The sequence below is a fragment of the Apis cerana genome, linkage group LG16, assembly GCF_029169275.1.
Source record: "Apis cerana isolate GH-2021 linkage group LG16, AcerK_1.0, whole genome shotgun sequence".
Taxonomy (NCBI): domain Eukaryota; kingdom Metazoa; phylum Arthropoda; class Insecta; order Hymenoptera; family Apidae; genus Apis; species Apis cerana.
In genome coordinates this window covers 5,938,015-5,955,895 of record NC_083867.1, presented here as the reverse complement: position 1 = coordinate 5,955,895, position 17,881 = coordinate 5,938,015, and the positions used below count along the sequence as shown (strand labels likewise).

The 17,881-nt window shown below is 33.8% G+C and overlaps 1 protein-coding gene across 4 annotated transcripts in view; it reads left to right on the top strand.

The window, feature by feature from the left end:
* The window catches only part of LOC107999747 (lachesin-like), a 195,600-nt gene extending 178,352 nt beyond the window's left edge, over positions 1-17,248 (top strand). For 2 of the 4 annotated variants that reach the window (XM_062086727.1, XM_062086729.1), the window contains 6 exons: positions 1,312-1,440; positions 1,642-1,779; positions 5,646-5,795; positions 6,218-6,262; positions 12,729-12,794; positions 13,172-17,248. In XM_062086727.1, coding sequence (XP_061942711.1) covers positions 1,312-1,440; positions 1,642-1,779; positions 5,646-5,795; positions 6,218-6,262; positions 12,729-12,794; positions 13,172-13,341 — 698 coding nt within the window. In that variant the 3' untranslated portion in view covers positions 13,342-17,248. The other 2 variants (XM_062086728.1, XM_028667645.2) reach the window with 2 other exon arrangements.
* Positions 17,249-17,881: the final 633 nt, after the last annotated feature.

Below are 17,881 nucleotides of genomic sequence, written 5' to 3'. Positions count from 1 at the left end.
AGAAACACGTGTTCAATGGCGAAACTATTTGAAAAGCGTAAACTGCGTGGCTCGTTAATTGCGTTTTGTTCTGTAAGAAAAGTAATGAAGGGGTGGCGAGGAGGGAGGAAGGGTGGAAGGGCTGGCAACTGGTTCACTCGTTAGGTTTCGCTCGGTTTTCGTTCTTTCGTATTTGACATCGTTCAGTTTGTTAACAGGGCGCAAATATTCCACCGGATTTAATTGTGGTTAACGGACGGTCGTAGACCGCCTCGACTTCCGGATAAGTAAACTAAATTTGCCATCCTGCAGGAGTAGAGAAGACAACATCAAAACTGTGTTACTCGGTTTGTGTCTGTTTCCTGTAAATTTCCGTTCAGCTCTTTGACCGTATAGAGGAAAAATTTCATTTTCCAATAACAGCTGTTCAAACTAACTTCGCCACTTGTTTAACAACGACGATGTTTCGACGATTCTTTATTATCGCCGCGATAACAAGAAAATTTCGTTCCATTTTTAATGGGACTTTCATATTTTTATATTTTATTTTATAATAAAGAAGGGGGAAAAAAGTAATGACAATAATTTTCTTTTTCAATTTCAACAATATTGAAATAATGAAATATGCGAGTTTGTTTTTGGAACAATTTCTAAAAAAAAAAAAAAAAAAAAGGAAAAAAGAAAAAAAAATTCGGCGGTTTATATTTTTATATAGATTTGGTAAAACACGCAAATTGAAATAGAAAATTGTTATGCGTGTAAAATCATTTCGTAGCGTTTTCGGGATACAATTTAATGCACTCTGAAGAATAAAATAAAAATTGCGAATTTTAAAAATTACGTAGAAAAAAAAACTGGAGAGAAAAATTTGTGAACTCAGCTATGCTTTTGATTACTTTCCAAAACAAATTATAGGGAGGGGGAAAGAGAGAGAGAGGAAGGGGAGGAAATTTCGACGCAGTTTTCATCGTATTGCGGATATACCGGTGGCGGCAAATATACCGACTGGTGAAAAAGTTGTTCGGGCCCATTTCAAAAACTTCACTCTCGTATACCAAACTGTCTGAAAGTGTAACTTCACCGAAACTTCCGGTGAAAAATAAAAACAGAGGGAGAGCGGGGGAGCGGGAAACGTACGTTCAACGAGCGATTTTTAAATAAAGTAATAATCTGTTTGAATATACTGCATGCTAATATTGATTCCAACGAGAGATAATTATACCATTTATTTTCTAATTTGAAGAAGATCGCTTTAATAAAGTTTTTTTTTTTTTTTATTTTGAATCATTGAATTATATTACAATATATATCATACAAAATTCATTCTTTCAGTTATCACCGTGGAGGGGCCAAATTTCAATATATCGAAGGTTGATCGATCGCACATGGGTTTCTATCTTTGCATCGCGAGCAACGGCGTGCCACCATCGGTCAGCAAAAGAATCATGCTCACCGTCCAATGTAAGTGGAAAAATATTATGTAGCGAAACGAGGAAAATTTAATCGTCGCTTTGTATCGAGACTTTTAACTAATTATTTTCAAATATTTTTATCTTCGATTCTTATCGTTATTCGGTAATAATAAAATGCGAAAGTTAAAGGCAAGAGGAAAGACAAACGTTTATTCACTCGGCACGGAAAATTTGTTTTTCTTCTTTTCAGTTCCGCCCATGATTTGGGTGCAGAATCAATTGGTGGGCGCCCAGGAGGGACAACAGTTGACTCTCGAGTGCCTCTCAGAGGCTTATCCCAAATCCATCAATTATTGGACAAGGGATAAGGACGAAATAGTTCCGCAAGGTAAGTTAAAACAATGATTCCACTGTTTTCTTTCCTTGCGTACATAGTAATTACTCATACCAGTGCTTCTCAACCTTCTTCGAGACCACGAATCCCTTTCGTACAATATCCAATTGATAACAACTTATAACAATTCTTCATAAAGAGCAAAAAAGTATATTTAATAGGAAAAGATGAATTCTCTTAAAATTTCGTATTTTTAGCATTTTCTTTTATTTTTTAAAATAACTCACGATCACTCTCCCTTTCCATTACATTAATTATATCAAAAAATATTATTAATAGAAGAGAATTCTATCTTTGGTTTTCTTATATTCTCCTTTCCATTTCTCGAATTACTTTAAATTCTATCTCAAGCCAGTAGCCACAAGTTGAGTAAATCCACGGGAATAAATTCCATTCTTCTTTTTTTTCCCTATTCCATCTATCTTTCCACTTTTCTAACCTAAATAATCTACGATCTCTTTCCATAATTATATATATATATATAAATAGAAATTAAAAAGAAATTCTTAACGCTTAAGGAATCCTCTCTTTCTTCTTTTCCAAGTAAAAAAATCCCATCCGCATTTCGAACAAATAGAGCGAATCCACACGATCTACGCGAAAACTAGCCGGTCGTCACCGGCGAGCCTCGGCCTCTGTATCGACCATTGAACCGTTTCTCTTCCTGGATCGATCTTAACCTTTCCAAAGGTATAATTACACGGGCACGATGCGTTCTCTTGTTGCACATGCCCCTATCCCCAAGGAAGAGGAGTAACGAGCTCTTTGAATAACGAAAGCTCCGCTATGCCAAACGCATAAACACGGTACGGGTACAAGGCGGTGTATAAACGTTCAACCCCGCGCTTTATGCTCGCCCCTATAAAAGCCAGCTTTAGTACTCTTTCCATCGATCCACCCTTCCTTTCAGATCCTCGCCGTATTTTCACCGTATCGCGATCCCTGGCCCGTTTAGTGGCTCGCGTCAAATCCATTTCGACGTGTGCCGGACTCGCGTGTGCCTCGAACCCCCTCCTCCCCCTTCCCCGTGCTCGAATTTATTTCCTCTCAATTACCAGTTTGGCGGTGAGTTGACAACACCTTTGCGACCTCACTTCTCCTTTTCTTCCACCTTTTGAAAACCACCCGCTTGTCTGTGTTGTAATAAAATTCTTTTTTTCTTTTATTTTTGTGACCATGCCTTGAGTATCTTGCTGTAGATGAATTTTTTCGACGATTTGCTATCTCGTTGCCGCACGAGCTGGCGCGTGAACTCGTCAAAGGCGGCGAGAGAAGGAATTTTTTAAAATTTGGTTCGCGCATCGAATTTCCAATTATTTCCTTCGCGATTTGATACATATATATATATGTGTAACGGATTTCCCTTTTATCGAATGAAGGGCGGTCGATCAAAGAAGCAAATCGACTGCCTAGTGCGTTTATCTGATTGATACATCACGCGCCCAAATGTTTCGTCAGATTTACCTTTCGCTCGGTTATTCAGAACAGAATTAGCTTTTGAATAATACATGGGAATCGAAGCAGGACGTTAGAGCTATAACACGATTTTATCCGGCATTTATGAGGAGGAGAGTCGAGGATGCGTATGTATGTATATGAAGACCGAAACGACAGGGTTTGCCCCTTTTCTCCTGTCGTTATTACGTCGCCAGCCTCGTTGATATTTGCATCTGTATCGAAACCAATAATAGCACGTACAATGCGAATTTTGATCTCGCAATCGGGTTACAGCAAAATTCCCCACGGTCGATTTTTCCATCGTGTGCATCGTATTTTCGCTTCGCCATTCTTTTTTCTCCTTTCCTTTCTTTCTTAATCGAAAAACAAGGCTAAAAATTTAATCAATCTCTCTCGCTGTCGATCAACCCTCCAACAAAACCTTGGATCCTTCGCGAATTTTTTCGTGAAACGTTACCATTCTACGTATAAGTTAACATTAGTTTTAATTATATTACGAGATGAAGAATTCGGTTCACCTAGATGAGATCAAGGGTTTAATTTGAGATTCATTAATATTTTCCATCGTTCAAAATGTAATTATCATGGTGAAATATTGAATCGTAGAAACCTCAAGAATCGGGATTATTGAATTATTGCTACCCTCTCCATAAATAAACTAAACCACGTTACAAAACATGGAGAGATTATTTTAATCGGAATTGGACTTCTATTTCGAAGTAACAATCAATAACGAATTGCTTCTCGAATAAAAAATAACCGCGCTCAAAGTAAAAAAAAAATGGTCTCTATTCCATTCATTCATCTTCGATTCGTTCATCCGGTGTCCAGTGCGAAATTTATTCAACGCATATTTTTCTCAACCGTTGCGAAATGCCTCCTCTGAATCGCGTCGAAAACCGATTCATGGACATCCTCCATCGTTTCACAACTCCTTCCATTTCATTATTTCGCTTTGCATCCACGTACCCCTCATAGAATGCGAGCATACACACACACATATATATATATGTCTCGCTCGATAGAATCTTACGAGTCGTGGAAACGGAAATGTCTCTGAATGGTGTCGATCTAAACAGAAATCACGTTAACTTAGCGTGGGTGCATGACGAATACCAAAATAAGGGGGGCACGGTGAACAAGCGGGGCCATCTTTCAAACTGATTGAACTATTGTGACGCGTTTTTCGCTTTTGAAAAGGCGCTCGAATTTCTTCGATCGTTTCGAAAGAGGGACGAGGCGAAAAGGATTTATATTTATCATCTCGTGGATAATCGTCGTAACTATTTATTTTGGGCTGAAAAAAACAAGAAATTTAGACGGTGTAATACTTATTATCGAACTGTGGAATATTTATAAAATTTGTTTAAACGCGAGTTTAGCCGTTATTAAAATTATTATCCGTATAAAGGTTTTTTTAGCGAATTTTTGAGAAAGAAACAAAAAGAAAATCCCTTTTACGAGATGTCGTGTAATATATTGCTTCGATATTGCATCGGTGGACTCTCTTTTTTTTCACGGACCAACTATTCAGAATTTTTCCAACTTTCAATATTATATCGTAACCGGAAGAGTTTATTCAGAATATGATTAAATTTGTTTAGTAATATTCAACACACGTATGCAGTACGAAAGGGAAGCGTTTGTATAAAAATCTGCAGCCAAGTCGTTACGTAATATACTGGTCTAAAAATCGGTCATCATTCCCTTTTGGGTTATTATTATCTATTTATATATTTTTCACTTAATGGAAAATCGATAATAAATAAAATCGCATTTTATCAGAATAGCATTTTACGAAAATATTACCAACGAGATTAATTCCATATCTCGAAATAAAAATTAAAATAAGTTTACGAATTTAAATTCGTTCGATAATATTTGTAATTTAATAAGCAGATACTTTGAATATTCGATGTGATAAACAATAGAAAATAGCCAGCGAGTCAAGTAAATTTATCTTCGATGTAATATTTAGCAATTGAAGAAGAACTTTCCTCCTTACAGTTATCGATGTAAATGTTTTATCTCATAAATATATTCCTTTAGAATAGTTTGAACGGATAATATTTTTTTCTTTTTTCTTTTTTCCTTTTTTTTTAGAAAAAAAAAAGGCGATTTTAATTGCATCCAAACAACTTGCGCAAACGAGGATGGAATATTCGTTAGACGGTGAAACAGCAATACAGCGTTCGCTCCGTTTAAATGGATGATATACACTAAATTTTAATTATTAAAAAATCTGGCATCGCTGTACAAGACACTGTATTATTAAAGAATATTTCATTTTTCGGGGAATTAGCCGGGGAATTTTCTTCGCTTGATTAAGAATTTAATAATATTTGTTTAATATTAATTTTTTGTTTAATATCCTTGGATTAAACAACTTTCGCATTTCGCAGGGGGGAAATACGAACCAACATTGGTGGACAACGCGTACAAGGTTCAGATGAAGTTGACGATAAATTCGGTCGGCCCGTCAGATTTTGGATCGTACAAATGCGTGTCAAGGAACGCATTGGGGGACACCGATGGCACCATCAAAATTTATCGTAAGTAAATAATTCAAATAATTCGTTGGTATTGAAATTTCAATATGAAATTATAGCAGTGCAGAAATTTTCTTCTCTAGTAATTATTTTTCAGTTTTATCAGAATCGCTAGATTCGTAAAAGGAAATTACAGAGCATTGTATATAAATAAAACTAATGGTAAAATAATTCTGTTATGACTTATTTTATCGTTTAACAGTTGCGAGAACTATGTTGCATTAAAGTGAAGTGTTTGCGCGTGTAAACTTCCAGTCATAATACTAGGAGCAACAAGGAGTTAAAATCTTTGGAAAGTTTTAGAACACGGATGAAGCTTCCTAAGCTTTCATAAAAGCGTTTAACAACTTCTAACTTCAAAATTGTTTTATTTATAATTTTGCGTTCAATGAAATAAATTATCACACGATTTGTGATAATTTCAGCAATCCCATCCTCGAATTCTACCGGAAGTACGACAAGATACAAAGGTAAGTTCGAATTTATTTATCACAAAAATTACTTTTCCGATGTAATGGAAACAAGAGAGACGTTTAATTTTTTATTTTTTTATTTATCCTTTTTTTTGCGAATAAATATCCGAAGAAAAATATTTTCAGAAATTTATTCTATAAATGGTATATAATCCGGTTCAATTAACCAGAAAATGAAATTTTGCTCGATATGTCAACGAGCACCGCCCCCTTTAAATTCTTTATATATTAATTATCCAATCTATTACCTAGCATTAAACCAAACGCTATTAATGCTCATGTATATATATATATATATATATATACATACATACAAACAAGCCTTTAAATCGGGAACAAATTATCAGTAATCCAAATAGCAGGTTAGGGAATTGAATCAATTTGTAGCGATGTTAATGCATTAGTGGTTTCAAATACAATTACGAAACGATTTGAAACCGAAACCGGAATCTCTTACGACTCATCGTCCAGCGATTGAAACCTCGATGAATTTTCAAAAATTTGCGAAAAAATCGAGCTATCCCCTCCTTCGATACCCCTTCGAAATTGTAAAAAAATTTCCACCACGATGGAAAAGGAAAAGAAATATTGGGATTATCAACGAATTAACCCCTGTTGTTCTCGCTATGTTCCATCGTTCAGATCAGTATCTTTATCTTTTCATTTCACGAGGCGCGAGGAATAGGACGACACGTCCGCCCTCCCCCTTTGTGCGCCGAGTGCTACTTGCCGAACGATGCGGCGTAAGGTACTTGCCGCATGAAATAACGGGTCGCTGATTAATTAGATCGAGTGTCGAGGCATTTGTGCATGCCAATCCATCCACTCCAACTGTGTGCATCCTCGGATAATTTCTACAAAAGGCGAGCCTTCCCTTTTCACGTACGCGCATCCACAACAACCCACCCCACCCCCTCTCGTCGAAGCTTATTTCGCCCTTGGATAATCGCGTGTCACTTTCGAAAATAAAATTGCCTCTTCCTGCGATGAATCGAGGGGGAAGGGTTAACGCGCGACTCGAAACGAGGAGGATTAGTTTTGTTCGTAAGCTGACAACTAACCGGAAATTGATCGAACTTGGTCATTATTGGCGCTTCGCTTCACTTGCGTTTTCTTTCTTTCTTTTTTTTTTTTTTTTTTTTTTACAAAATGATGAGCTTTAACTCGATTAACTTCTCTCTTTTGTCTTTTTTTGGGGCGATTCTTTCTCTCTCTCTCTCTCTCTCTTCTTTTTCCACTTTACTCGTTTGACGTTGATCGAATGTTTACGGAAGAACGAAGATATCAAAGGGAATCGATGTTGGTATTTTACTCGCGCAATGTTAAATGCACACTGACAGCTCCATTCGATGGAATGCCAATATAACTTTTTTGTATAAATGCATTTTTATCAACGGGCATCTCCTCGTTCGGATGTCGGCAACTTCCCTATGAATTTTTATAGCGAGCGAGAATTTTAACGAATGTTTTCCATTGTTTTCTCGCGTTTCTACACTTTTCGTTTTATCATAATGGGATTCTTTGAAAGTATCCCGCCGTATTATCTTTCTTTTTTTCCTCCGATGAAACGTTAACGAACGAATCTTCTTCCTCTTTTTCCTTTTTTTTTTTTATTTTTACTTCTAAACCATCTCGGCGAAGCTTCTTCAAATATGATTACATTCATCCAATACACGAATACATCGAATAGAATTTTAAATTTAAAAAAATTTGCTCTATCGTCTGGTTTGGTATCGCCTTATTTGATTTTACGAAGAAAGGATAATTAGGGGGCGATCATTTCGCAGCGGAGCGAAGAATCGTTTCAAATTGTTTTTAAACGTCGGTCAAAAAGGAAAAAAGAAGGTATTTTCGCGACAGGATATCTCTACGCGGGAACCAGACGAGAGGGGGGAGGGATGGGATATTCGAGTAACTTTTTTTTTTTTTTTTTTTTTAGCCAGTGAGCAATCGCGTTACTAAGCTTTGTCGATTTCTGGCAAACAAATCGACACTTTTTATATCCATTGGGCATGCACGCCACCAGCTACCAGCATCACCTTCGATATCGATTTTGTTAACCGCTGGCATACTTCGTTGTCGGTATCCTTCGAGGCCATATAAAACGTACGTCCATCGGTGTACGTACGTATCTCCTCTGTGTAAATTGAATTGGCCGCTTAAGGCTATCGAAGGACAAAATCCCACAATATCGTTCGGTCACTCTATCACTGCACCTCCCGTCGTTTTTCCTGTGCGCGGTTTCTCCACCCTATTGTTTGTTTTAAAGCTACAAAAGCGCAAATTTACAGATAGACGTGTCTTGTTTCAAATAACCTTTGAACGGGAGAGGGGAGGACAGATGAATCCTTCCCTTTGATTTAAGGGTAACGTAATATTTCTGCGAATATTTTACCTCGAAGAAAATGGAAGAGTAGAATTTTTTACAAATTTCGATGAGTTTTTTTTAATAGAAGTAAAAAGAAAGAACGTTTCGAAGTTGATTAAAAAAAATCACCGCTTGGAACGATTTCAAAAAGGATATTGTAATATTTTTCATACAATAAAGCCAGTTTCGTAAAGGAAAATAAATCAAATTTAGTTCGAGAAAGATATCTTGGAATTGACTATCTAATTGCTTGGAGCATAAGAAAAATTTCAATATTTCTTTTCTTTTCCTTTTTCCTTTTTATTGTTTCAAAATCTAAAAATTTCCATTATCAAGTTGTCTGTGCGATGCGAAAAATACGCAGGAGCGTTGACAAAACCGGTACGTTTGAAATTCATAGGATATTCCTATGTATATATACGCGCGCACACCTTGCCCTCCTCTCTTTCCCGACTGTTTTAATGCCTTTCCAAGGACAGTCCATCGTTGAACGCGATCGCGACGCTCGTTTTTCAAGCCCGAGACGAGGAACCATTTCTGTGTGAAATCGTGAATGAATAGGAACCGCCGTGTCAGATTTACAAGCCCACCATCTCATTTGCTTTCGACAGGCAGCCGGTTGCGAAAAAGACGCACAAAAGTCGATAGAGGCCCCCGTTTCAGAGAGGAGCCTAGACGTTTAGAAGAACGCCTCCGTAAAAAGCCCACGGTTGAATGCCATTTTGAACTTACACCTTGTTCATCAAACCCCTTTTTCCCTGCAGGAAGGAAAACGCCAGGCTTTTGCACAACTTGCACGTTTGTTTGTTTCTCAATGAGCACACGCGCAATACGAATATTCCCGAAAATTCTTCCGGAATCGATACAAAAAAGAAGCATAAATTATTATCGCACGATTTGTCATTTAGCTTCGTTAATTTTTCGATCGTCGCGTTGTCAAATATTTCGTTCCTCTTTTCTTTATTTATTGTATACTTTGATATTGCACGTATAATTTTTTTAGGATCAAGAAAATTTTGAAATACAAATTCCGAATGCGAAAGAGAATGAGAAATAAATGTTTAAACGTTTTTTTATAAATAGTTCTTCGTTTTTTCGTCGATCTTCGAGCAAAGTTATTTTAAAGCGATTTTTCCAATCCACATTTTTTTTAGCTACCAAGAGATATTTTTTTTTATTTCAAAACTGTATTATTTCGCCATATTCAAAAGAAGATATTCTTGAGGAAAATTTTAGTAATATTCTAAATTAAAGAATTTTTTTTTACCTTTCACTTCGTTACACATAACGAATGACACTTATTTCTAAGCTATCCTCCATTAAAATATAAAAAATTCAATGTAGAAGGGAAAAGACGATTTCCAAAAGGACTTAAAGTAAAGACGTATTTTTTAAATACAATTTTTTCCAAATATTGGCTTACGAATTTACTTACGTTACATATATTACATAAATAAATAAATATAAATGTTAAATCAAAGTATATTCAATTATTTGCTTTATGCAGTTATATCAGATTTCGTTTTTCGTTCTTTTTTTTCTTTTTTCTGTCTTTCAGATTTGTTTTTACCAGCTACCATTCCCCACTATATCATCCGATATACCTTTATGTCTTATTATCTTCTTTCCTTTTGAACCAGTTCCCTACGAAGCTTCTTTTCATTTATACCACATTTACATTTTCTCAAGGATCCTCTTTGAAAAATGAACAATAGAAGGATTTCTTCATTTTCATGATCTTATATACCGCACTAGATCATTTATAATTCGGTTTATGCTCAAGTATCCTTAACCACGTTTGATATATTATAATCAAGGAGGAAGCGAAAGGTAGATAATTGTTCTTCCTAATTAATATTCGACTCGTAATCCGTAAACTCTAGATCGATGTGTGAATTTATTAACGGATAATTTAACTAATAAAACGCATTTATTATGAAATTATCGTCTAATTTACCTAGTCGAGTTTATACACAATATGCATAATAATAAGTGGTAATAAGTTTTAATATAATTAAGAATTTATTAATTTTTTCATCGTCACACGACACGCCTAGCGGAATCCTCGAAAATACTTTCTCGTACGTGGCAATATACGAAATACTTTGTTGTTAAAACAGATAACTAGTATACGTGTTTAAGTAATTACAATATGTGTATATATATATTTTTACATTTTTTACAAAATATTTTGTAAATATATTTTCGCGTCATTTTTAATTAACTGAAAGTTTTCTTCTATTCCATTTCCACCACATGTGAAAAATTTCATTTCAAAATTTCCCCTCTCCTCTCCTCTCCCCGTTCGAATTTAATCCCGAAAGGAAAGATTAAAAATTATTTTTAAACGAAAACAAATATACTTTACACTTTATTTCTTTTCAAATTTAATCGCGTTCTAAGCTTGTCCACTAACGTTTATTAAAATCGCGCACGAATTAAATAAATATTCGAATGATTAATCTGGTTACAAAAAAAAAAAAAGACGACTGGCATCGCAGAGGATATATCATGCATATGGATTTCAATATCGATATCTTTATTAATTTCCACGATCGATCTCGATTCATATATTTAATTACGTTATTTCTTAATAAGGGGGACATTCGTCCATTTTATCCCTCCTCCCTTTCACATTCCCCCCTCCTCTCTCCCTCCCCCTCTCCCACCGTAATGAAAAATCCTGGATTTATTATTGGCTCAGTATGTCCAGCCGCATTTGCGTGTACTCAGTCGAAAGGTCCGAAATCGATATATGCAAAATATTTTGATGCTAACAGATTGAGAGGCGACGTTGCGTTCGATGGAAGATTTATAGAGCCGTTTCGGGCCATAGGTCAACTTTATTGAACTCTGCCCGCTCTTCTCTGCACGAGTACCCTCCGCCACGGGATTTAGAGCAAATATCACGGTATTACTAACGAACAAAATCACGAGATTGCGGGGCCACGTGGGTTAAATATTCAATGCTTAAACCAAACTTTTAATTATCTCCTGGAATCGAACCGTAATTATATACGATTCCATTGCATCTTGCGAAGAAATAGATCGCTTTTTGGGTAAATATTCTATTTTGTTCGAACTTTTGTTCAGATTCCTGTTTTCATATTAATTTAAATTGATTTTCCTTTGGATTTTCTCGAATCTTTTTATCTTCTGAAGTCGCTTGAACCGTGATTATATACGATTCCATTGCATCTTGTGAAAAAATAGATCGCTTTTTGGGTAAATATTCTATTTTGTTCGAACTTTTGTTCAGATTCCTGTTTTCATATTAATTTAAATTGATTTTCCTTTGGATTTTCTCGAATCTTTTTATCTTCTGAAGTCGCTTGAACCGTAATTATATACGATTCCATAGCGAAGAAATAGATCGCTTCTTAAACTAAACATCTTAAAATTAATTCCTTTTGGATTTTCTCGAATCTTTTTATATTCTGGAGTTGTTTATAATTATATACGATTTCATTGCATCTGGCGAAGGAATAGATCGCTTTTTAGGTAAATATTTTATTTTATTCGAACATTTGTTGAAATTTTTGTTCAGATTCCTCGTTTTGATACTAATTTTATTTAAATTGATTTTCCTTTGGATTTTCGTTTAGAGGAGGTATTTTATTTCCATGCTCTCGCGTAGAATTGAATTTTCTCGAATCTTTTTACCAATACCTATCGGGGGAAACGTGTCAATTATTCCTCGATCGTGGCGACAATTTAGCACGTTATACGTTATACATTTTTCAACAGGGCTCCCATGTTTTTAAGTTCCTCCCTCCTTCCTCATTACTCGAAGAAATACAAGAATACGGTCCTGAGGCGCATTTTTCACGGGGGCAAACGTATTTAGGTTCAACTTCGACAAAACGTCCGATCGGTTTTTCTAGTTGCGATGAAAAGCACAACCGCATTTTTCCATTTTCATTCGTATTTAACGTCAACCCTCGTCCCGCGTTCTTCGCTCGCAAAGGAAAAAAAAAAAAAGAATGAGATAAAAGTCTACGATTCTCTCTTTTTCCCTTCTTTATCTAGAAAAAAAAACGAATAAAATATAGATTTAAAGAGATAGTGAAGAGAGTGAATTTAATTTTGTTGCAGGTAAACTGAGGCATAATTCGGGAAACGATATTTTCGAAGGAAATCAAGATATGTTGAAAGAAAGAGGTAAATAATTATGTCTTATAATTACAATATAAAGATAAAATTGCTCGATATTAATCTCTTAACAGTACACTTAAGAATACAAATAAATTTTTAATAAAAAAAATAGTGCAGAAAAGCTCAAAAAAATTGATCGATCGTAAAAGAGAAAAATCATTCGGCGGTCGTCGTATCAGAAATGAAAAGTTGAGATTCCAAAGATAACACATACTATTTTCTCAACCCTGAAAAATTGACGAACGACGGGAAAACCGGTCGACCATCGAGTACTTAAAATATCTATCTTAACCCTTCATAATTCGTCAAATCTTTTTCTCCCCGAAATTCTGTTTTCCACAAATAAAGCGGCACGAATAACCAATAATCCCCCTCGTTTGCAGATCTGAAGTTACGTGGCCGGAAACAAACGAGCGGAAACGAGGAGGACGATTACGAGGATTCGGGCGCTGCGTCGAGCAAGAACTCTTTCAGCTTGATTTTCGTCTTGGCCACGTTCTCCATTTACCTCCGCCATCATCACCCTCAGTTAAGAACGTTGCATCCGGCTTGAGGATCGGCCCGCGTCTCGGCCAATCATCATCGGATCCTCCTTTCGATCGCGAGCCATCGAAAATTTGTAAATCCACTTAAAAATCCATCGTCGCTCAGGGACTCTATATTTCGGGGATAAAAAAATTTTATCGAATCATCATCATCCGCGCCGACCACACTCATCACAATTGTATTGTAAAAAAGACATTATTTATTATTACTATTATTATTATTATTATTTATTATTATTATTATTATTGTCATTGTGTAACGATACTAGCTAAATTGTAAGTATAAAGGATTAAAAAGATAAAAAGAAAAAAAAAAATAAGAAAAAGAAACTGTAATTTCGTAGAGTTAAGGATGAAAATAATCATTTTTCATCATGGCGGGCGTTACGTGGCGAGCAATAAATAATAGGAGATCCTGTTCTGGAATTGAATTTAATAGATGTGCAACGAGAGTCTGGATCATGCTCAAATGGTGAATGATATTTCGAGCTAGTCAATATAGAAGTTTATTCGTTGCTTTCGCTCCGATCACTTGCGTTTAGGTATATAGTTTAAACGTGTTTTACACGTTCATATTTATTTTTTAATTTAGGGCTATGATATATACATTTTTAATCACGATATTTTGGTGTTATTTATATCATAGGTATTATTTAATTGACGATTGAAGGCGATTAATTAATCAATTAATTAATTTATTTATTTATCAAATTCCTTATTTTCTTTTCTTTTTTATAATTAAATAAAAGATATCACAAAAAAGTGAAGATAACAATAAAGAAGATACAAAGACAGGGATTACGTCTAAAATTTGTAAATTATTTACAAACTTTTTATCAGAATTTTAATAACGTTTAAATATTATCGAAGCCGAACAGGCTTTCTCGAAATAAAAAAAATCAAATCATTCGTTCAGGTATATATATATATATATATATTTTTAACTAGACAATATAACTATATTCACTTTTGTGCTTTTTTTTTTTTTTTTATAAAATAGTTACTAATCCTAGTTTTTTTTTCTCTCATTTTCGTTTCTAGATGGAAAGGTCGTTAAGAATATATACGTATAGAGATCTAGTTAGAGTCGAGTATTATAAATAATAGCGAGCGCTTGATAAATAGCAGCAAGAGCCTCGATGGAAGCCTCCAGTGATTCGTATTCGTACCAATGAAAACTTATATCGAATGAGTATCGATATGCATTCGTGTACATATACATATATACGGCATATATATGTATATTATATATGATTATACATAAAATACATATACTGTATATGTATAGGATATGTGTATATAATATGACTATACATAGTATTTTAGATTATAGTGTTATTCAAAGACTGAGAGTATCGTTTCGACGCTCTTGAACTGCATCAATAAATAATGGTAATATAAAAATGGCGGCTGAATACAACCCGATAAAGATCATGGATCAGTGAAGAATAGAATCCTTTTCTTTTTGTGACATAACAACAAAAATTGTATAACGAGTTTTACGAATTTTCGAAGTATATACATATATATGAAACTTTATCGAGGGGATGTGCTGATTTGGAGGATTGAAATCAGAAATTGTAGAATTAGAACAGAGTTTATGTAAATCAGCTCGTTTCGATGCAATGTATTTTCACTATTATTGATAGATATGAAATATTTTGTAAAATTTTTTCAAGAAAGGCCTAAACTCCACCGCGCTTTTCGTTCTATCCAGATAATTGAATTTTAAACAAAATATTTTACAGATCTTACGAAGCAGATATTTTCAAAATTCAAATTTTTATTTTTAACCGATCAAAAAAATATTCCAAATAATCCTCTAAACTAGTATCATTTCTTTGATACTTGTTGATCGATCGATCGATCGATCTATCGATCGTGAAATTAAATAAAATTCTTCGTTTCGTTTAAGAAATTTCTACTGATTCTATCGTTCGAAATTATAAATATGAACGATTTCAAAGTGTACATGCAAGTGCGTTAATAAATTTTTGTAATGAAGTTTCTGTCTGGGAAGATTTAGAAATCTCAGATTGAACAAAGAAAAGTCATTGACTTTTACTATATAGTTTATAAATATATAATACGAGTCAAATGTAAATTGAAACTTATAGGCTTAATTAAGTATAGATTTTATTAAAAAAAAAAAAAAAAAGAAAGAAAAAAAATATACGAAGGAAACGTGTGAAAGCTTATATAGATTTTAGAATTGAAAATTTTAATATAAAAAAATTAATAGATGTACAATATGTTGAAATTGAATACGGTACGACGATATATATTTCCTTTTATTGCAGATAATTATTCGGATAATTTCTTCGTTTTTAATTTGCCCATAAATCGACGAACGTTTGAAAAATTAGCAATATTTCATCGATTCATCATCATCATTTCTCTTAATATAATACAATGCAATAATGTTCATTCGATGCAAATAACATCGTGCAAAAAAAAAAAGGAAAAGTTCTTTCAATCGAATTTTCACTGCCTTCTCGACTATAATATTTATGGATCGAATCATCGATTGTTCGATGAGACCACGCCAGCTCGTAAATGTAATGTACCTTATTTGAATATTTGAAAGAAAGCTGATTATTCGCGATTTTTAGAGCATAAATAAAAAGGTAATACCATATGACTGTGAGGCAGGATAAAAAGGATCGCAGGTAATGTCACGGACAGTGTAATATTCCGCTTTGGGATCGTTCGCATATCCCTTTTCCAGCGATCGTAAAAAAAAAGGGGGAGGAAAAAGAGAGGAAACGAATTTAAAATCTTTTTATTATTCGATGATGTAAGACATATCTATAAGGACACAGTTTTTTTTTGGAAAATGTGATCGTTTATTTAATATCCTTTGAGAGAAAATAAATTATATCTATTTTCATTTTTACGAGAGTGATACGATAAAATAAAAACTCGAGAAAGCTTCGAATATTTGGAACAATAATTTACATTCGCAAATATTCGAATGGGAGGAGGTCGTCTTTTAAATAAATATCTTTCGTTATAATTTCATCCGATTTATGATTCGTGATAATCTTTTCCCCTTTCCGTATTATTACTATATTTTGATTAAAATTTTTAATCTCAAACTTTTCTTTATTCCGTTGGAATATTCGTATATATCGAACCTAGCAAGTGCAACAATAACAGAATTTCGTTCGATCGAAATTCGATAATTTTGAGCGATCTGTTAAAAATAATAATAATATATATATATATATACATAACAATTACGCGCAGAATACGACATACTTTTATATCATCCGCATTGTAGATACCATTTGTAATCAATGTTGAATGATCGATGTAATTATTGTGATGCGAAAGTGATGCGAGTGTCGAAAGCGAATTATTTGTATGCTTGTAAGTAGATCCTAACAATAAGTGTAAAACTGAGAGAGATTAAATTCGACGAGAGTATAGAGATGAGAAGAAAGATGTAACGAGTTATACACACAATGTACAGATAGGCTGCATTTTCCTTGCTAAGTAGCGGCGTGACTATATATGCCTCTATAACATATACTATTGCTCATGAATATACGCGACTGAGAATAAATACGATTCTTAAATGTACACGTTGGAAGAGAAATCGTTAGTCGATATCATCCTATCGTTTTGTAATAAATTTGTCTCCGACGAATTTTCTTTGAATTTTCCAAACGTAATATTCGTCGTTTGGAAATTGGAAAGAATAATTTTAGAAGTATATATAATATATATATATATGAGAGAACGAAATGAAATAACGCCGTTAAATCATTTGTTTTATTATTACTTTTGCAATATGGTTGCGCCATACATCGTGCTTTCGGCACGCAATCTAGTCTTATAAGCACCATTGAGACCAGGAAATTGTCCACTGTCCGTGTACACATGAAAATACAAATTTATCACGTACCATTACTTCGAATTTATTTCATTTCCAATGACACATTTGAAAATTACACGGGTATTTCAGATGATATAAGTAAGTATATATATATATATATTAATTTATATTATTAAATCTATGCAAAATATATTTTAATTATTTCGAGTGATTTGTTTGATTAAATACGTAAAATTTTAGAAATATTGTTAAAAAGAAATTGAATAATATTGGAATAAGTTAAAACATAAGATCAATGAATTAATTTTACTCTGTGATAAAAATTTCAAATTTTATTATGCATAAAATATTATAGAACAATAACAGAATATTATTATCGACCGCTACAAACATAGAAATTACAGAAACTTATCGTCTGTATTTAAATTAGAGAAAAAAGGCATAAAAAATTATAAAATTAATAAAATAATAATAAAATAATAAAAATAATAATATTTAAATATTTTATATTTTAAAATATTCAGCGTCGATCGACCTTGCCCATCAGACAATAGTTATCAGATGAGAAAAGATTACAAGTTTGCAGTTTCTTTTTGACATTTATACCATGTGTTGAAGTTGTATGCATGCAATTTCATGTATAATTTAAAGTTACATACAAAAGTTACATATAGAATTTTGTATTAATTACATTTATTCAAAAAAGT